Raw genomic sequence first — 22,247 nt, forward strand, 5'->3', positions numbered from 1 at the left:
AATATTTTTTGAAAAATGCCCATCCCTAAAAAATAACCAGGGCAGAAGTGAAATGTAGAAAATAACATTTATCTTGGAAAGTGCCTTGTTTTGTAAGGTTGTGTAGTGGTGAAGTGATCTTCAGCTGCTTAACTTGCGTTACTTATTTGAAAAAGTAACAAAATGATATTTTGTTGTACATTTTAAAAGTAATGCGTTACTTTACTAGTTACTTGAAAAAGTAATCTGATTACGTTACTTTTAATAAGTTACCCCGTGTAACTCATATATGTATGAATAGGTATAAGGCAACGTATTTTACATATCCTGTTGCTTCAGAGAGATGAAACTTATAAAACTGCAGTTAGCTGTTAGTGCATGTAGGTCAAGGGACATATGGAGCAACCGAGACACGTATAACTTCTGCTTTGCTATGACATATTGAAGTAAGTGTGAAGGTAAAAACCGTTGCTATGAGACTTGCAGAAGGAAGAGGTCAGCAGAAAAAGTTTAGTTTTGGGGAAGCGAGAATTGCAAAAGATCTGTGAAGGGTTACAGGAAGCCGAGGGGCATAAACTGACTCTTTGCTGTATAACTGTCTTGTCAAATGCTGTATTTCTTTTTATAAATGTATGCAAATGCTTTGTGCTCAAGGGAAAACCCTGTGATCTCTGAAGGGTATAAATTGTGAGACTTTCAACAGTTCGAGTACGAACCTTGTGGTGAAAACTACTCGTATATTTTTTATGTTGATTTTTATTCTGTACTTTGTTATTGACTATAAGACTTGCAGAAGGAAGAGCTCAGCAGAAAAAGTTCAGTTATGGGGAAGCGAGAACTGCAAAAGATCTGCGAAGGTTTCCAGGAAGCAGCGGGGCATAAACAAATGAATGTGGTGATTCGTGAACTTCTCTATAACAAGTCTCAGACTGATTTTCTCCAACAACAACAACAAAAAAACTATTATCTGAACCTGGACAATAATCCCATCGAGCCTCAAGAGCACCCGAATCCAGACTGAGTTTGGCACGGACTCCCCCTGAAAGTTCTAGCCAGCGAACAGCAATCAAAACCTGAAGGTAATGCCAAATCTTTTTGATTTGTACAGGTTATGGAGATGTGTGATGGAAATCTTAGTCATTTAGGGGGAATATAAATACAACACTATGAATAAATGTCATATTTTAAACACCATAGATGGTTTCAAAGTTGTTATTTGGTGCTAAAGAAATGTAAAATCTGGGTACCCCATGAAATCGAGTAAATCTTACATATTCCCTCGGTTTCAGAGACAAGGGTTAAGATAGAGAAAATGAAGATACTGGAACAACATATACTTAAGTCAAACTTTCAAGGCAATGATGATTCATCTTTCACAGATAATGAAATAAATTCATTTCTCTTAAAGAATATTTTGGAAGAAAGAGGAAAAGGAGCTTTGATACACTCATTTAAATTAAATTGATGCCCTTAAAGCTTTTTCTGTATATATATTTTTTTCTGTATATATATCTTTTTTGGACTAGAAAAAAAGTTCAGTACTTTTTATTATTCACAACTTTCCAAAGATCAAGAAATTACTGATCAAGAGGAAATTAATGCTGTTGCTTTGTCATTTGATGAAAAATTTTATGTATGAGACAGAGTCATGTGAAGGATCAGCTGTAAATGAGTTCTGTCAGAAAGACTCAGAGGGCAGGTGAACGTTTGCATGGTATTTATTCTGTGAAGTATTAAATGGTACTGGGCTACAATGATTTGTATTTAGTTGTATAGAAAAGTTCTTTGGCGTAGGCCAAAGGGACGCAGATTTGGCTGATCCTGCCTAAAGACGAAAGGTGGAACTAGTGACTAACTTCCAGAAACAATAACATAAACCAAAGTGGTGTGTTCGTTTAATTCACTGGGTTTCTGAGGCAACTCAGCTATAGTTTTTTCATTCAGTCATGGTCGCCCCCTCGAGGAACCATTATAAAGGCTGGGTTATTGTTGCCACAGCTCCACAAACCTTTCCTCCATTGAATAATTCCACCTAGAGGCACCAATAGCATTGTCTCTCTTTTGTTTTGCATGTTTGAAAGCTATTTGCAGAAGAGCTTCTGCTATTGGTCAATCGGGCTGAAGCCGGCATTCGTCATCTCCCCTTGCCCTGTATTGCTGTTGCCTTTCTGCTGCTACAGCTTCAATATCCTTAACTTGGAATGGTATACAACAAATGTATCATTTACAGTAAAATGTCCTAGAATCCTTAATAAATGTAAAATAATGCAAAATGTTTAAATTGGGAACATAGAGTTGACATTTTTCACCATGTTGTGCTTTAGCTCAAAATGCTAACCTCAAACCACATACCACTTTTTTTCTTTTAAATGGAGTGGGAGATTCACTGCAATATCCTAACCCTAGCATGCAGATAAAGATGCTTTGGAGACAATAAACATGATTGCAACGACATATGATTTATCTGTGTTCTTCGAGCCATGTCAGGTATTTTCTTAATAATAGATTATATTTATAATGTAATGCTAATCGATATAGACTTTATCATTATGCATTATACTGTAATATAATATACTTTCTGTATGTTTTTTTATCCAAAGCCAAATCAGATCACAGAAGATTATTTAAAACACTCAACATGCGTTATAAAGTAAGTTTGGAGCAAAAACATGGTTTTAATCTCACAAAGTGTCATGTATTGATGGTGTGCTAAGCTAACATGCTAGCGAGCCCTAAGATACAGCTGCCACCTAGCTGTTATTTTTATGAAAATTTTTAAATAGGAATGCTTACTGAAATGCTTATTTTTCAAGAAGGCCATTTGATACAGTTTCAAATGTGAAGTAGAACTTTGATAAAAGAAATAAGGGATTTTAGAGTGGCCTTTTATTGTGGCCAGCCTAAGGCACACCTGTGCAATAATCATGCTGTCTAATCAGCATCTTGATATGCCACACCTGTGAGGTGGATGGATTATCTCGGCAAAGGAGAAGTGCTCACTAACACAGACTTGTGAACAATATTTGAGAGAAATAGGCCTTTTGTGTACATAGAAAAAGTCTTAGATCTTTAAATTCGAATCATGAAAAATGGGGGCAAAAACAAAAAGTGTTGCATTTATAATTTTGTTAAGTGTATATTTCTAGATATCCATCTGTATTTTAATGAAGAAGCAGAATAACGTTAGGATTAGCAGAATAACGTTAGGATTAGCATTAAAAAATAAATAATGAATTAGCATCGGTTACTGTACGATAAATAGATAGACAGTCATAAATGCGTAAGCGTCATTTATTATAAAAACAACTTAGTAATTGATATATTTTTTATTTTGGCAGATCAGCTCCTCCACACTAAAATTCTTCATCAGTGAAGCTCCTCCCACTGTAATAACATCATCAGTGAAGACGAGCATCAGAGCATCAGGAAGAGCTGAAATCTGCAAAGACTGAGTTTATTAAAGAGGACAGTGAGAACATGAGTGATCCAGAACCCTGCAGAATGAAACACACTGAAGATCCTGAAGAACAAAGAGGTTGGTGTTTATTCTTCATTCATTCATGATGCTGAAGAACATTCATGTTAGAAACATTCAAGCACTATATATATTTATATCTGGTTCCCAATTTGCAGCAAGTTACCAGAATTTTGGTCATTTTCAATATAGTTTACAATTTTTTTTACATTTTTTTTTTTTTTAGGAATAATCAGTAAACACCAAGTTACTGATAAAGTTATAGAGATTCTTCTTACAATAACTTGGGTAACAGGGTTGATGAATACAGTCAATGCTACAGTTTGTGTAAAAACTGAGACAATGGATTGAGATTATTTTCTTGTCTTCCCATCATGCTGCAGAAAGAGCCCAGATGATGTCATTTCCTGAGTGTCATAGTATTAAGAAATGCTCTGTTCTTAAAAGAGGAAAATCATGTCAGGAGTAACAGGGTTGAGTGAAACATGTAGGACACAGATAATGCTAATAAACATGATTAATTAAAAGCTAGTTAAAGCCACGGCCACTCTACACTTTGAGTATGTGAAGTTTCTACACACACTGCAATGGTCGTGAAATGACATCAAACTCAGCAGCAGCTTTTATACAAACATAAATTTAACGTGGTGGGCTGTTCTTCTTCTCTGCTGGCCCTGTCAAAATCAAAAAAATATATTTTTTTTTCATATTTAAATGAAATGAATGTGTGTCTGAACATATCTAAATTAAGTTACTGTCTATTTCAGTACGTTATGGTTATTTTTTGTGAGACTGAGCTGGATTTTCCATATGTAGCTCCGTAGACCAGCACTAGTAGTGTAGTGACAGAACACCCCTTGGGCCCAGCGATGTGGCGACGCTAGCCTGCGCTGATCTCATCCACAAGGGGGAGGAGGTTGCCATATAATGCTAAATCAGAGATGTACAATGTATGTGTACAATAACAATGTTCTGGGGAAAAAACAACATTACGATGTCCAGAAATCAATTAAAAATTTTCAAAATCTGCACTCGTATCTGCACTTTTTTTTTTTTTTATCAAAACCGAATATGTTAATCGGTGGTTGTATATCAAGCATGGACTAGGGCTGTCACGATTATGAAATTTGGCTGATGATTAATTGTCTAATAAATAATTGCGATTGTCTGTTTTAGGGCTTTGGCGATTAATTGTCATACAAATTGTTGTGATTATTTAATTTAATCCTTTGCAAGTTGTCACTTGCAATAACAAATTAATACAATTAACGCCTTTAAAAATTAAAGTAATTTATTCAATGAAAAATATGTGTCTTTCAGAAATGTGTACATTTAAAGAACAAATGTAAATACAAAAAATATTTGTTATTGAAAATATAAATAATAGAAACAATCACCATAAAGTTACCATAACACACAAAAAAATATCTCAATATCTCATTCAGATCAAATTTCAAAACACGGACAAATGTACATGTATTGGTCTAAATCCTTAGGCTGGGGCCGTGCAAAATAATTAAAGGGTTTCTCTTGAATGGTACCATCATTTCCCTTTTCCTTCTCTTCATTTTACCTAATAGCTCTCTGTCTCTCCCTTCCACCAGGATCATCAGCCTCATACACTAAGTAAAGTGGAGTACTAGTGTTATTGGAAATTTAAACTAAAACATGACATAAATATATGTGTATTGTGGTAGATTTTTCCCTAAACCTAACTATCTGGGGCGTCTCCAAATTGACACCCAATTACCTTATTACCTGAGGCGTCTCCAAATCAACAACAATACCTTTGTCTGGGGCGTCTACAAATCGACACCCAATTCCTTAAACTGGGGCGTCTACTAATCGACACCCAATACCTTTATACTCTAGCTCTTGCATCTTCAGTCAACAACTGGCCGAGTCATACTCTAACTAATTCGCTTCCCTAAACTAGCTTACTTCCTAAACTAGCTTACTTCCTAAACTAGCTTACTTCCTGCGCAGGAATAATCGACAAACAGACTCAAGCAAATGTCCTTTAAATGCTTTAATCACGGCCAGGAGATCTTCCCGAGCATTTCTCAGGGAATCTCTCCCAAGAAGCAAGGCCAAAGGATCTCAGACAAATTCCATTGAGAATCCCACCAGAAAACACGGATACAGCAGTTTTTATAGAATCAAGAAAACAAATAAGACTAACATGTCACTTTCAATATGATTGGTTCAGTTGGTTCAAAAGCCCCAACCTTTTCCCTCGGTCACTGGCACAAGCAAACTCTGTTTTTGTGATTACTTATCACAAGGTTTTGAGAACTAGTCATCTGTCTAGTTTCACTTCCCCTAATTTTTATTTACACACACACACACACACACACACACACACACACACACACACACACACACACACACACACACACACACACACACACTCAAAGTCACAAGTTTTCCCCCAAAGAGTTTGGAAACATTTAAAAGCATATGAATGTCCTTCCTGCAGAAAAAACAAATGGTAGTTGATTAATTAAAGTTGATTAATTAAAAAATCCATCACAGTATGTATGTATGTATGTATGTGTGTATGTATAAAGTGTGTGTATTTTTCTTGTTACCTGTCTCTTCTTCACCTGTCACTTCTAATTCACTTGAGCTTGTGTTTCTGGTGTCCCACTTTCACATGCGCATGAATGGAAGTCAGTGCAAGGAAAAGTCTAGTGTGAACGGCCATTAATAATTCAAACGTTTTTAGTAAAATAAATATCAATCTCAAAGTTGGTGTTAAAATATGGCAGAATTGTATATTCTAATGTTAATATCATGTTAGATAATTGTGTTATTGATCAAAAATATAGGTAAGACTTTACAATACGGGTGCACTAATATGCATTAATTCATGCTTAACTAATGCACAGATAATCATGTTAGTGTATGACTCATGAAGAACCATTAATTATTGATTACTGCATCAGCAACTAATAAATATTATATATGGTTAATATATTAAGTAATATATGAATTGTTATTAATTAAATGTTTCATAATGTATTCATTTCTTAACCCTTTAGAACCTGAAGCTAAAATAGGTGTTTTTCACATAATTAGATTTTTTGACTGTAAAATTCTAAAACATCTTCATGTGCAAGGTGTCATCTTTTTCAGAAAAAGATAAGCTTTCAACAAATTACAGTTATTGACCATTATTGTGTGTGATGAGTTTGTAAATATAATTTAAATAGACAAAAAAAAAAAAAAAAAACGAGAATAAATTTACTGATTTTTATTTAGAAAAAAAAACTGAAAAACATCATGAACGAAATAAACTAACACTTTAAAGTTGAAAAATGAACTATAATACATATATACAAGTCTTTTTTGTGACATTGGGTTGCACAGTTTTAATTTAGGACACTTTTTTCATACACACACACATACAAATGCATGCATACATTGGCACGCACACATACTGTACACATGCACACACTACATGCTAAGATACGTGAAAGAGTAACATATAATAACATATTTTATTAACTAATAGTGTAAATTAATGTGTCAATTACCACAATTGGTCAAAGCAATGTACTTCAACTTCCAGTTGTCTGCTTTAATTAATCATTAACTAATGAATATATCATTATGTTATGGCACAAGACTATTAAGTAATTAAGTAATATGCCATTTATGGGTTTTGACAGTTTTCACATGCAGTGAATGCAATGTCATTGAATGTGTTTGAAGGATGGGCTGCACACAAAATTTCTGCACACAAAATTTGCACACAAAATCTACTCTCATTTCGGCATAATAATCAAGGAACTGTGCGGCCGTACCATGAGTCCAGCAGGCGTAGTGATATGACGCAGCGCCTAAAAATAGTCCCCAGCTCGGTAACTTCTTCCAACGTGACCGGGACTAAGTTTGTCTAACCTATTAGACCTATTTTCAGGCGGTGCGTCATATCACTACGCCTGCTGCACCCATGGTACGGCCGCACAGTTCCTTGATTATTACGCCGGAATGAGAGTAGTTCCTACTAGCCATATAGGCTTAGAAAATCGCAACTTTTCATTTTCCGTCGATCTTAGTACACGGTTTAACTACAGAAGAGTCAAGTTTTAAATAGGAAAAATATTGAAACTCTTTGGTCATTTTGAAAGAAATGCTACTGGGCTCGTCAGAATCAATGATCTATGCTAAGCTATGCTAAAAGTGGTACCGTCAGACCCGGAGTTCGGCTGAATGGATAAAACAGTAAAACTCAACTGTTTAACTCTGGGGGAGTCGTAAAATGAGCATATTTCCGAAAAAAGTGGAGTATCTCTATAATCCTTCGTAACAGAACTAGCACAAGAGCTCTGAGTACGTCAGAGATAGAGTGTGGCATCAGTTTACTGTCGGGGTTTTGTCACGTAGCGTCGCGCCGCATCCAGTGTAGTATCACTCACTATAATGGACGGTCTATTGTCTTTGTCCAGTCGAGACACAGTGTTATGAAATAGCATGTTCTCAGTGTACCACGACCTCAAGCTTAACCTGACATAGTCCTGTGCATGAACAACAAGGTTCATCGGACTCAGTGAAGTCTTGGTTGTAGATGGTTGGAAATTGAAATCTATGGCTTAGTGTGGATGTCAAAACCAAAATGGCATATTACTTAACAATTAGTTAATAGTCGTGTGCCTCAACAAGTTATGTCATAACATAATGATACATTTGCAAATCATTAGCTAATGATTAATTAAAGCAGACAATTTGAAGTAACTGTAATTGTACATGACTTCAACCCATTGTGGTAATTAACGCATTACTTTACACTATTAGTAGGAATGAATACATTATGACACATTTAATTAATAACAATTCACATATTACTTAATATATTAACCATATAGAATCTTTATTAGTTGCTGATGCAGTAATCATTAATTAATGGTTTAGTTCTTCATGAGTCATACATTAACACATGATTATCTGTGCATTAGTTAAGCATGAATTAATGCATATTAGTGCACCCGTATTGTAAAGTGTTACCAATATATTTAATAGTTCTTGCTAAAGAAACATGGGATTTGTGCCTATAATGTGTTTTTTTTAAATAATTGGAAGACACATTTTCATCATTCATGGAAAGTTTCAAGAACATATAATCAATTTATAAAAAGACATCAAATTATCATAATATTTTATAACAGTTGTCTACTTTCTACAATTACATCAGGGCTCAATTTCATGTCCTTTCACTTTATATTTCTCTCTTTTAATTATTTTGATGTACTGAAAATTTAATTTAATAACTTTTTCTTTCATGTCAGACCTGATGGAAGAGAGTGAGGAGAGTGAAGAACTGAGTGAAGTGGAGGAGGAACATCATGTCAAACCTGAAGAAAAACCTTTGAGTCGCTCAAAGACTAAAAAGACATTTTTTAAGAAAAGAAGAGTCAAGAAATCTACAACCTGCACTCAGTGTGGAAAGAGCTTTACAGGCAAATGTAGTCTTGGGATTCACATGAGAGTTCATACTGGAGAAAAGCCGTTCACCTGCACTCAGTGTGGAAAGAGTTTCACATGCAAACAAAATCTTGAGCGACACATGAGGATCCACACTGGAGAGAAGCCGCATGTATGCCATCAATGTGGGAAGAGTTTCACCCAATCAGAAACTATTAAATTACACATGATGATCCACACCGGAGAGAAGCCATACACATGTGATCAATGTGGCAAAACATTTCTTTGGTCAGCAGCCCTGAAGAGACACCTGACAGTTCATACGAACGAGAAGCCACATTCATGTTCTGTGTGTGGAAAGAGTTTTTCACTGCTACATACTTTACATGCACATCAGAAAATTCACACTGGTGTGAGAGAGTACATGTGCTTTGAGTGTGAGAAGACTTTTATTACAGCGGACAAGTTAAAACAGCACCAGAGAATTCACACTGGTGAAAAACCTTACAAGTGTTCACACTGTGACAAGAGATTCAGACAATCAGATTTTCTGAAAAAACATGAGAGGATCCACACTGGAGAAAAACCTTACAAGTGTTCACACTGTGACAAGAGATTCAGACAATCAGAATATCTGAAAAGACATGAGAGGATCCACACTGGAGAAAAACCTTACAAGTGTTCACACTGTGACAAGAGATTCAGTCAATCAGGAGATCTGAAAAGACATGAGAGCATCCACACTGGAGAAAAACCTTACAAGTGTTCACACTGTGACAAGAGATTCAGACAATCAGAATATCTGAAAAGACATGAGAGGATCCACACTGGAGAGAAGCCGCACACGTACCCTCGGCAAGCAGGTAAAGTAGATTCCGCCAGTCGTTGCCTGGGTTACGGTCGCTTAAGTAAGTGTTGGGCGGAGCTATCAAATTAGGGGCGAGATCATTTTGGGGTGGGGCGTGTTTGTTTTGGTGATTTCAAATATCAACATTGGCCAAAAGTGTTTTTCAAAAACTACTGATCCCACCTTTAATTCAAATGCGTGCTCAATAATTTCTTGAACAAGAACATGTGCACATAAAAACATGCAAACTTAGTGCAAGGGTTTAAAGTTTTGTTTATTTTGAAATCGCGATGAAAAACAACGCATATTTAGAAACATATTTATGCATTCTCGTGTTGGTGTAGATTCACAAATGAGTTACGTTACAAATAACGCAAAAAATCCATCCATCCATTCGCTCATCCGGGGCCGGGTCGCGGGGGCAGCAGTCCAAGCGGAGACGCCCAGATTTCCCACTCCCTAGACACTTCCTCCAGCTCTTCTGGAGGGATACCGTGGCATTCCCAAGCCAGCCAGGAGATATAATCCCTCCAGCCTGTCCTTGGTCTTCCCCGGGGTATCCTCCCGGTGGGACGTGCCCGGAACACCTCCCCGGGATGCTGTCCAGGAGGCATCCGGAACAGATTCCCGAGCCACCTCAGCTGACCCCTCTCGATGTGGAGGAGCAGCGGCTCTAACTCTGTGCTCCTCTCGAGTGACTGAGCTCTTCACCCTATCTCTAAGGGAGCGCCCAGCCACCCTGCGGAGAAAGCTCATTTCGGCCACCTGTATCCGGGATCTTGTCCTTTCGGTCATGACCCACAGCTCATGACCATAAGTGAGAGTAGGAACGAGATTGACCGGTAAATTACAGTAATTAAAATACTCCTTTACCACCACTGACCGCTACATCTGCCGAAGCTGCACCGATCCGTCTGTCAATTTCCCGTTCCATCCTTCCCAGTTTGCCAGAGTCTCTTCGAGGCCAACCGATAGTCCTTCTCCAGGGCCAAACCAAACTCCTCCCAGGCCCAATTTTTTGCCTCCACAACCATCCAGGCTGCAGTCCGCTTGGCCTGCCGGTACCCGTCAGCTACCTCAGGAGTCCCACAAGCCAGCCAGGCCTGATTGGACTCCTCCTTCAGCTTGACGGCATCCCTTACTTCCAGTGTCCACCACCGGGTTAGGGGATTGCCGCCTCAACAGGCACCGGAGACCTTACAGCCACAGCTCTGAGTGTCCGCCTCGACAATGGAGGTGGAGAACATGGTCCACTCGGACTCAATATCTCCAGACTCCCTCGGGATCCGGTTGAAGCTCCGCCAGAGGTGGGGGTTGAAGATCTCTCTGACAGGGGACTCGGCCAAACGTTCCCAACAGACCCTCACAGTTCGTTTGGGTCTGCCGAGTCTGTCCAGCTTCCTCCACCAGGTGGTGATCAGTGGACAGCTCCGCCCCTCTCTTCACCTGAGTGTCCAAGACAGTTACCGAACACAAAATAAGAGATACAAAAAATGGATAATAGTAGCTTGGGAGCAAAGTTGGCACTGAAAAGGCCAGAATAATAAAAAAGCTCTAGAAACTCATGCGGCAAAATGAAGACTATGAAATGGTCAGTAGGCTATCATACTGTTATTAACTGTTCAAATAAATCTTCACTGTGTAGTGGTCGTCAACCCGTCGATCACGATCTTTATCACTGTCTACAGGGCTTACAGAAAAATAAGTAGGCCTTCGACATGTGCTGGTATTCGGTAATGCGATAAATCGCGGTAATGAATATGCACAATTTAGAACGCTCATTAGCAAGAACAACTGCGCACTCTGATGTAAACAATCCCCACATGTATAAGCACGTGTATTCATGCAGCACAGTGCACACTCTACTCTAATGTACACAATCCTCACATGGAGAAGAAGCAATGGCGGAAGGAGGAACACTGCCGACAATTTATTCCCCTTCTAAAAGCAGGGCTGCCAACTCACGCATTCAATGTGAGACTCAGGCAATTGACACTTTTCACACGCTCACATATCCATTTTCTTACGCAGAGAAAAATCGCAGAGCAAAGAGGCCGACAGACAAGACAAAACAGGTTACTTTTGATATGAAAAAAAATTATCAGCTTTCAGCTCTCACCTGGCTCTAGGCAAGGTTAAACATTAACAGGGAGGCCAGGCAAATTAGGATGACCCAAAGAATAGTATATATTTATTAAAGTAAAATGTTTAAGAGTACATCAACATTAATTACACAAAAAAGTAACTTTTCATTAATAAAAACGCCGTCTCAGTGTGGACGGAAGGCTAAAACGGAGAGAAAAAGATGCGTTTTCAAACGAAAACGTATTAGTGTGGACATGATGGGTCTGACTGCAGCCTGCAAGCAAAAAGTGTCTCCGCCTACTGGGAAGCAAAGCTGTCAATCAAACTCCGTTAGTAACCGTTACCAGTGTAATTCAACTAATTGCCTATAGGTGGCTCCAAGTTGCATAAGGCACCTTTAAGCCAAAATGCCTGTTCGCAGGAAAAGGAGCATCGTCTTATCAGGCCGCTGTTGACAAATAATCCTCAGCACCTGTCACTCAACTCCACCCTGCAATCTCACACACACACACACACACGAATAAACGAAACAGGAAAATGAGGAACTCCGGGTCGGAACAATAGCCGCGTTTCCACTGTCGGGCCAGGGCCGGGCGTGCTTGTGTATGCCAGGGCCAGTCGCGTTTCCATTGTCACTTCCAAAACGGGCCAGCTTGGGCTAGAGGAGTGGTTATGAACAGAGCTTATACAGGTTTACCTGAGTCTGGAGACGGCAGCGCCGGATGATTCTCTCAGTATTAAAGACTTAAAATAATTTACCTCAAACTATAACTTTCATTTTTGAATGCCTTCTGTTTGTGATCCGATTTGGATTCTGATCACCGTATAAGGAACAAATATTTATACGCGATGCAAAAGTCTATGCACGCTAACCATTACCATAGTAAACATAGCATGGGCGTAGGTTTAGGGGGGGACGTAGCCTGGTTAAAACCAGACCATTCTCAGTAGTAACTGAGTTATGGTCTGGCAAAGCATCAATAATAACTCATTTCCAAAGGGGCGTCACCAACGGACGTCTCTCAAATGCCTCTGGGCGCAATTGGATAGACCTAAAACCAATCAGAGCAATCGTCATCGTGTAAAGCCATATGCTGCGTCCCAATTTGCCTAAGTTACACTACGCCATAAAAGTATGTACTCTTTTTGTGAAGAAAATGTATTTACTTTTGAATGTGTAGCAAAAAAGTAGGCAAGATTTGGGACATACTACTTCGTCATCTTTATCGGACGGATCTGTCGCGTGCATCCTGTCAAGTAAACTGCCCTGTCAATCATCTTGTCACAGTTAAAATCCTCTATTAAATCAAATTTAATTTCCTACCGTTTCGGAGAGAAATGTAGTAGCACGTTCATCTGCCAGTGGGTCTTTCATGGAGACTGTCCTCATGTGTTTGCAATTTGAATATAATAATGCATTTAAAAGTTGGTGTGCTTCACCAACTGACGTCGCTCAAATGCCTCTGGGCGCAATTGGATAGACCTAAAACCAACCAGAGCGATCGTCATCGTGTAAAGCCCGCCTCAACGTTTCTGATTGGTGCCTCGATTTGGACGGATTAGAAATCGGCTTGAATGAGCTCTTTGCCAGACTACTTGCAGAGCAAATCTAAATTTGCCGGAAGTTGTCTGGGTTTTCCCAGGCTAGGGGGGACGCTGGGTACTAGTTCCAATCAATATTTTAAGATGACAAAATTGTCCCCACCAATATTTTAGCGAACTCCTTTGTGCGACTCAGGGTTTTTCCTGCTTAGAGAATTGCGAGCCGTCAAATTTCGTGCCGCCTCCGGCTCTCGACAAAACTCGGACACACAGTCACAATCATGCTTAGATTAGGGCTGGGCGATTTAAATCGCGATATTGTTATGCGCATCTCGTCAGTAAAGCCGGTTCCTTGATTAGTAGTAAATCACCATCACCTGCTTTCAGATGGAGCGGCATTTAGGGCTGATGAGATAATTAAGTGATTAATTTAGTGATGATTGAGCATTATTGAAGACACCTGATGTTAACAAGCAGAATCACTGAAGAAGAAAATCACAAATTGTAAGTTACCATTGAGGTGATGGGTGTTTGCTTTAGTTGGGCTCTAGACCATTATATGATTACTTTAATATTCACTGTTGTTTGTCTGCTGTTATTGATTTATAACAGTTACATGAACAAAGTAAAACGTTATCTTATAGTGTTGGTTATGGTTTGACATAATCATGCTGTGATCTGAAAAATGAAACATATTGAGATACTTTGGTTTAACTTGTTAGCAGCAGTTTAGTGATTCTTCAGCCTATGATTATCAGTACTTTACTTATAATTTAAAATATTTAATAAACATTGTTCTGATCAAAAAGACATTCAGACATATTCATTTAAAACACAGACATCAATAATCAGCCTGTGAATCTCAACAATGGTGACAATAATAAAGCATGTTGCAGTGGCTGCCACCAATCACAACTCATTAATGGCTCCCATCATGCATTGGGGCATGAATAAATTATGATCTGAATTTTCTATGTAATTTACTTTTCCTCATTGAATATTCTGCTCCTCACCATTGTTGAGATGCATAGACTGAATCTTGACATCTGTGTGTGCCTAAAATAATGATTTTTTTTCTTAAACAACTTTTAAGAAATCATTTAAATGACATCAAAAATTCTGGCCATTTATTCAGATTCACAGTTATACTGTAACCAACAACATAAAGCGAAGTCAGAAAGAAGGATTGTAATGAGTTCAGTGATCAAAGTTCAAATGATGATAGTCATAATATAACCAACACCATCAGATCACTTTTTACTCTTTATTCAACTGGCAGTTTTAACTCAGATACAACAGCCAATCAAAATCTAAAGTACACATAAAAGGGTCAGAGCCCAACTAAAGCAACTACCCATCACAATAATGGTAACTTACAATTTGCGATTTTCTCCTTCAGCGATTCTACTTGTTAACATCAGGTGTCTTCAATAATGTTCAATCATCACTAAATTAATCACTTAATTATCTCATTAACTTCAACACTCTTGAGTGTGGACTCATACACTCCCAGGAGTGTTAATTTAACACTGGAGTTTTTGCTGTGTACAAAGAGCCGTAGTTAACTGACAAGCTGAGCCATATCGCATTAAATATCGCTGGCGATACGTCCGCGATATTAATGCGATATGGCTCAGCTTGTCAGTTAACTACGGCTCTTTGTAGTAAATGCCGCTTCATCTGAAAGCAGGTGATGGTGATTTACTACTAATCAAGGAACCGGCTTTACTGACGAGATGCGCATAACAATATCGCGATTTAAATCGCCCAGCCCTAGCTTAGATACACTTTTTCCACCGTGACCGTTCTGTTGCGGGTTCCCGGCTTGTGTCATTTCTCAAACTGTATACGGTAGTTTGCTGATAGTGCTAAGCAGATCATAATCCGCGGGTCGGGCGGGCCAAGTAATAAAAACTTAACATTCAAATTAATCGAGGGTGGACAACAGATAAATCATGAAACATTGACAATTGTAGTTTGAAGGGAGTAAAGCCTCTGTTTAGGCTATTAAAGAAACGTAATTTTGCCAAAAGAAGATCTTTTATTTTAAATAAATGTTATTTTTAAATCATGCATGCCCCCGGACCACCCTAGAGATACCGAGGTCCACCAACAAAATATTGTGGGAAACACAGTAGGCTATATTGTTATACGAAAAATACAAATTAAATTATCTTATTATTAAAATACATGATCAGGATTTTACCATCTCCACCTAGTTTTGAGCCAGGAAAACCCTGCATGCTGCTATTTGGATCGATTCCGACGGCCAGGACGACAGTACAAGAAACGCCTTCATTTGATTGGCTGATGAGGGGGTGGTGTGGGGGTGGGATGTCCCCACCAAAGCTGAGATTAAGGCCCCGTTTACACGATGGGAAAACGCAGATAATTCTCTGCGGTTTGGCCTGTCATTTACACGAAAACGCCGTTTTTATCCTAGAAACGATTATTTCTAAAAACTCCGGCCAAAGTGGACATTTCTGAAAACGCCGGTTATGTGTTGCCGTGTCAACTGAGAGAAACAGGGTTTTAGGTTCTCAAACGTCACATTATGCGCCAGAAAATGCTTACGTCATGTGAGCGCCCTATGTTTAGAGTTTGTTTGGCTACTATTTGATCATGGATGCTGTTAAGGTGGTACTCATTTGTACTTTTGTGCAAACGCTTTTGGCCTGTTTGCATTTGCTTCGCTGTCTGTCCACACAAACGAACCTTGCGCCATGTCTGTTGTTTTGAAAGGAACTGGAAGTCGCTCGTGCTATTCGTTGTTGTCGATTTTGAGGATTCTGATTGGCTTGCATGGCTTTATCCTTCTCCCTACACTGCCGCCCATAGGTTTGGCATAGTTATGATGTTGCTCGACGGCGTGTTTATGCGGGTTGATGTAAACGACAACTTTTTTGAAAAGGATGTTGTGTGCAAGATGTTATTTTTGAAAACAGAGGGGGAGAAATATTAGTTTCTCTAAATACCCGGCTATGTGTAAATGTGGCCTAAACCTACGCCCTTGAAACATAGTAAATGAACGCTTAAAGAAAATAAGACAAATCATAATGGCTATCACAATCATGTTTTTATTTAATCTGTCAGTAGCCTACGTCTCGTCTCTTTATACCGGACTATCGTAAAATAAGGAAACTTTTTTTCAGGAGCTTTCTCTGTTTCTCTGACTGAAAATATTTGTAGCCTACTGAGAATCGAGAGAGTGCTAAAGCTCCTCAGGATGTATTTTTGGTGGCATATTTGTAGAAATGATCATTCTTTCTAAATGTGATGGGTTTTAAATATTCAAGTAAACAACAAAAATGCCAGCAAACGGTCACTTTTATCATGTTTGTTTTGCGATCACGCTGTTTCCAGTGATTTTCTTTCTGATTAGTTTTCTGATAAAACTTCCATTTGTTGGTGAAAAGATTAAGGTTTAGTGTAACGTTGTTCCAGAGAGGCGTGTTACGGGCGTGTTTTAGTGGAGCTTCTGGCCCAACAGTGGAAACGCAGCAGATTTTGGGCCCGGTGTACCAGACCCCAGGCTTTTAGCCCGGCACGGCCCGTTTAAAGCCCTGGCTCGCACTGGCCCGACAGTGGAAATGTGGCTAATGGTATTATTGCAATTGGTAGATGCAATTAATTTATAAAAAGGCATGAAAGTGATTTGTAATATTTATAGCAGTTGTTCTCTTAGATCAGAGCTCACTTTAATGTACTTTCACTTCGTATTTCTGTCTTTAAATTATTTTGATGTACTGAAAATGAAATTAATTATTTTTTCCTTTCATGTCAGACCTGATGGAAGAGAATGAGTTGAGTGAAGAACTGAATGAAGTGGAGGAGGAACATCATGTCAAACCTGGAGAAAAACTTTTGAGTCGCTCAAAGACTAAAAATACATTTTTAAAGAAAAGAAGAGCCAAGACATCTACAACCTGCACTCAGTGTGGAAAGAGTTTATCAAGCAAACAAAGTCTTGAGCTTCACATGAGATTACACACTGGAGAAAAGCCGTTCACTTGCATTCAGTGTGGAAACAGTTTCACAAGTAAATGTAATCTTAATAAACACATGTTTCTCCACACTGGAGAGAAGCCGTTTAATTGTGATCAGTGTGGGAAAGGTTTCACAGAACCATCATCCCTTAAATTACACATGAGGATCCACACCGGAGAGAAGCCACATGTATGCCATCAATGTGGGAAGAGATTCATTCAATCAACACAACTTAAGGAACACATGAGGATCCACACCGGAGAGAGGCCGTTCACATGTGATCACTGTGGCAGAACATTTATTCGCCAAAATTCCCATAAGAGACACCAGAGCATTCATATGAAGGAGAAGCCACATTCATGTTCTGTGTGTGGAAAGAGTTTTTCACTGCGGCAATCTTTACATGAACATCAGAAAATTCACACTGGTGTGAGAGAGTACATGTGCTTTGAGTGTGAGAAGACTTTTACTACAGCGGGCAGTTTAAAACTGCACGAGAGAATTCACACTGGAGAAAAACCTTACAAGTGTTCACACTGTGACAAGAGATTCAGTCAGTCAGAAAGTCTGAAAACACACGAGAGGATCCACACTGGAGAAAAACCTTACAAGTGTTCACATTGCGACAAGAGATTCAATGCGTCAACAAATCTGAAAAAACATGAGAGGAACCACACTGGAGAAAAAGTAGAAAAGAAGAAGTAAAGTCATTTTACCACAGAATGTCTGTAATATTAATAGCCAATTGGCAGAGGATAAGAAATCTAAGTAAAACCAGCAGAAGTGGGAGGGGTAACTCGATTTACGCATTGCCGTCACCTTCCTGTCACCATAAGCGTATTACGTTGCTTCCTGATTTCATGTGCGCAAACACATATAACCTATATATATATATATATATATATATATATATATACACACACATATATATAAACATTTAGGTCTTGTCGAACGATGTATTAATTAAATGTGCCCCTTGTTTTATGATGTTGGTAATAGGCACTTACCTAAGGCTAAAAGAAGTTTCATGCCTTCAGTGCTTTCAACCTTCTTTTTGATCTGAATGGTATGCGGAAAACACTTGAGTTTTGCCACAGACTTGACGTCCCACCGCCTAGAACGCAACTGAATGCTTTTTCAAGTACCTCCATCGTTGAAAAAAAAAACGTGGAAAAACACTTTTAAACAGGAAATTATGGAATATTTATGTACATATTTACAGCGGGTCTATTCCCATGGGATTAGTGCCACCGTAATCTTTAATGAAATTGTGCGTAATGACACATTACATGAAATTGTGCTGAGATGGCACATTTGGACAGGACTAAAATCACTGAGAAGCTCTCGTAATAATTACTTTACCCCATCTCTCCATGTTAAACTAATCCTGTCCGAATAGGGCTTTAATGTGCTGAGAAACAAAGTCTCTTCTGTGTCAATTAGTTTCCTAACAAACACAATGAGCGGCAGGACAGTTTGTTGGTTGCTATGTATCTGCTTGGAAAGTTCCTCATTATTATTAGAAAGTATCTCATTGTGAGATCTAAGTCATTATATTGAGAAAGTCATTCTCATTATACAAAGATAGTCATAATAATGGTAAAGTTTCTTATTATTTTCACTTACATATTAACATTTTTGTAACTGCTATGGAAACAGGCTTCCAAATTGTGTCCCGCTGTCGTCACATGACTGAAACAGATGAATACAAAACAGCGCTGCACAACTTTCTGTTTCTGGGAAGAAGGAACATGTTCAAATCATTGTATTTGCTCTGGTGCTTTCCAAGAATACAGAGACTCTTCCTCTGTTATTTGCTGTTAGTTAATAACACAGTCTGTTCATGAGCCACCGAGTCATAGTTATATCTAACAGCAGCGGCTCTGGACATGTGACCAAAAAGCACGCTTCTTATTGGTTGGTCAGCTTTTTTCATGGTGCAATGAAAAAGAGATTAGAAAACCTCACTGTAAAAAAAAAAAAAAAATGAAAAAAAAAATTCAGCACATTAGCACATTTCATAGAAGTATATTTACTTGTTTTACATGTAAAATTTGAAACCTACATTTAAGGTCAGAATCATTGTCAGAGTCATTGTGCTTTGCCTGCTTGATGTGCTGGAGCTCGTTCTGTAAAGTTGATGCCACAGTTTTTGGTTTTGAGTTTGTTCATGTCATGTTTCTGTGCCTTGTCATGTGATTCCCTGTTTGTCATGTGATCCTGCCACGTGTCTTGTTATTGGTTAATTGTCTGATCATTGGTCACAGGTGTCCCTTGTCTTGTCATTAGTCTTCATGTTTGCCATGTGTTTTTGTCTTGTATTTTACTTGTTTGGGTAACTGTTGTCGGTGATTTTTGTTTCTTGTTTAGCCAAGCCAAGTCTGTATTTTGTATTTTGTTTTGTTTTGGATACTTTGAATAAACTGCACTTGGGTTCAACAAACTTGCCTTCAATGGACCTTTACGTTACAGTACGTTACAGAAAACTTTATACATTTTAGTAGTGATGGCCAGATCGAGGCCTCCTGAAGCAATTGAAACAGTTGAACCAAATGTGCCATATTGTTTCGAGGCTTCGAATCAATCCGACACCCGTCTCAACGGTGACACCTAGTGGTCACTTGCAGGTGTTGATCTGAAACAACCTTGACGAGCCATTAAAAAAATGTGTTGTTTTTTTATTATTATAATTTTCTAATATGTGAAGATTGTAACCTATAGGCTCCTCACTGTGCATAATGTTATTTTGGTCTTGCAAAATAAATATTAATAAAAGAAATCAAGCCACAATGTCTCACTTTTTTAGAGATTTTTATTCAAAAATATTAATTTCTCTGCTGTGGAAGGACTTAGACTACTTCTTTTTTTACAGATAATTTCTCCAGCCTTTGAAAAAATCCTCTCACAAGGGACACTTGTTACTGGCATGCAAAGATATATATATATATATATATATTGTTTTGGTGATTTTCCTTTTATTGTGACAGGACAGTAGAGAGATGACAAAAAAACGAGGCGGGAAATTCACGAGCCGGGACTCGAACTCAGGACGCCCGAGTGCAAAGGCGCTACATGTCGGCGCACTGACCACGAGGCCATTGACGCCGACGGCGCAGATATTTTTTTTAGCTAGGACATACAAATGAGGAAAGATTACTGCTATCTCTTTCCAGTTTCATTTAAATTCATGTTAAATTTAAATGCAAGCCTAAATAGCCTATAACTAATCAAATCGCACTGTCACTATATCACCAAAAATCCGCTATCTCAAAATCAAACTCCTCTCACAAAAACCCACGAGGTCAAGATGCGTTGATTTCACTTTTATACAGATGTGCGATTGTGTGGTCTGTTCCCGACCGTGTCAATCAAACGCTGATTCGGCGGACCACACCTGATGAAACACTTAGTGAAACACTTCGAGGCTTCTTTTGGCCATAGTCACGTGACATAGGTGTTTTGAATCACGCTTCGGATCAGTGTTTCGAAACATCTGCGCTTCGGGATCTCGCAAAGCTTCGGAACGACTGTTTCGCGTCAGCCATCCTTACATTTTAGTACTCTGAAATTGGTTTTTAAATGTTTGAACAGTCATGTGTCGCCGCTGTTTTCTGCTCTCATTATTAGCCGTCAGGGCTCACTTAGACCCTCCACCAGAGCCTCAGTCAGTGGGGACTGTGTTCTTCCAAGATTTACAAAATATTTTGGTCAGTCCAGTTTCTCTTTTAATGGATCGAGACTATGGAACTCTCTGCCCACTAACTTAAAATTGCAGACAGACATGATCAGCTTTAACAGAAGTCTGAAACAATGGCTGAAGTCAAGTCAAAGCTGCACACATGGTAATGCTTATTGAAATATATATTGATGATGTGTATTGTTTACCCTCTTAAATATTGTACTGTTTTGCCTTGTGTTTTATATACTGTATTTTGTTGTGTTTTGTGAAATGTGTAGCCTCATAAGGACAAGTGTTGCAAATTAGCAGTTTTGCTATAACACTAAAAACAATGTATCTGGTTTGTCCAATGCAGTTGTTATGTCCATATCAAATAAATAAATAAATAAATAAATAAACAAACAAACAGTTGAACAGAGACTTACTCACTCTCAGGACAAGGATTTAAGCATAATGGTAAAACTCACATGATGTTTAAGATAAGGATTGTGGAAGAAATTTTATTTTTAAGATGTGTGTGACCATCATATGACAGTAAAAGAGCACACACAAACTTTATTCTAATATGGAATTTTATAAGAGTGTTGGTAGGTGACAGGAGAGCCTCCACTCAAGGGTAAAATATGATTAACAAGTCTAAGAATGTTCCACATATTGTTGAAAATACTATCATTGGTAACATTCTGGGAGTCAAGACTATAAAGGAGAAAGGATGCCCTGCCTTCACCATCACACTCTGCAGCCACTCTGTGTACGACTGCTGGCCTTTTCTTGCAAGAAAATAAACCATCAAAGACAATTAGAAATGTTTTTCTCTTATTCAGTGATATAATTTATTTTGCCACCACAATTTGGCGTTGTCGGCAGGATTCCTTGGATGTGCCACTTGGACCCGAGAGCGGACGGTGTTTGGTCACCTGAGCAGTTCCAGCCCTACCTCGTAAACTTGAGAGAGAGGGGGCGACCGCCAGGGTCCAAGAGAGACACCACTGGAATCACAAAAAGAACTGAAGTGGTGCAAGCTGAGACTGGTAAGAGACAAAGTCTAAATTATAAAAGGTACCTGAGGGGGATTGACTCATGATGATCAAATGAACACTGTGGTGACTAGTACGGGGATACTAGTCTAGATTAGTATGGGGATACTAGTCCAGATTAGTACTGGGATACTAGTCTGGTGGGTTTTGTTAATCCATGGTAGTGTAGTGGGGGAAACCCAGAGGGTC

General features: G+C 38.6%; 1 protein-coding gene across 4 annotated transcripts; it reads left to right on the top strand.

Annotated features, from left to right (window-relative positions):
- Nucleotides 1-446: 446 nt before the first annotated feature.
- LOC311297405 (uncharacterized protein) lies at nucleotides 447-21,401 on the top strand. 4 transcript variants are annotated; one of them, XM_084419651.1, is made up of 5 exons: nucleotides 503-1,058; nucleotides 2,580-2,629; nucleotides 3,318-3,514; nucleotides 8,746-9,744; nucleotides 17,140-21,401. In XM_084419651.1, the coding sequence occupies exons 3-5, from the start codon at nucleotides 3,457-3,459 to the stop codon at nucleotides 18,045-18,047; spliced, it is 1,965 nt and encodes a 654-aa protein (XP_084275777.1). In that variant the 5' UTR covers nucleotides 503-1,058; nucleotides 2,580-2,629; nucleotides 3,318-3,456; the 3' UTR covers nucleotides 18,048-21,401. The 4 variants fall into 4 exon arrangements, with proteins under 4 accessions (XP_084275776.1, XP_084275777.1, XP_084275778.1 ...); XM_084419653.1 differs by lacking the exon at nucleotides 503-1,058 and adding an exon at nucleotides 2,391-2,466; XM_084419650.1 differs by lacking the exon at nucleotides 2,580-2,629 and having other exon boundaries at nucleotides 447-1,058.
- The last annotated feature ends 846 nt before the right edge of the window (nucleotides 21,402-22,247 follow it).

This window comes from Rutilus rutilus (assembly GCF_951802725.1).
Source record: "Rutilus rutilus genome assembly, chromosome: 1".
Taxonomy (NCBI): domain Eukaryota; kingdom Metazoa; phylum Chordata; class Actinopteri; order Cypriniformes; family Leuciscidae; genus Rutilus; species Rutilus rutilus.

What these genes read in the sequence shown, in the direction of transcription:
- LOC311297405 (XM_084419650.1), top strand. Translation starts at nt 3,457, where the DNA reads ATGAGTGATCCAGAACCCTGCAGAATGAAACACACTGAAGATCCTGAA. An exon ending in AGATCCTGAAGAACAAAGAG is followed by an intron (nt 3,515 to 8,745) that starts GTTGGTGTTTAT and finishes CTTTCATGTCAG; the next exon opens with ACCTGATGGAAGAGAGTGAG. An exon ending in CACGTACCCTCGGCAAGCAG is followed by an intron (nt 9,745 to 17,139) that starts GTAAAGTAGATT and finishes CTTTCATGTCAG; the next exon opens with ACCTGATGGAAGAGAATGAG.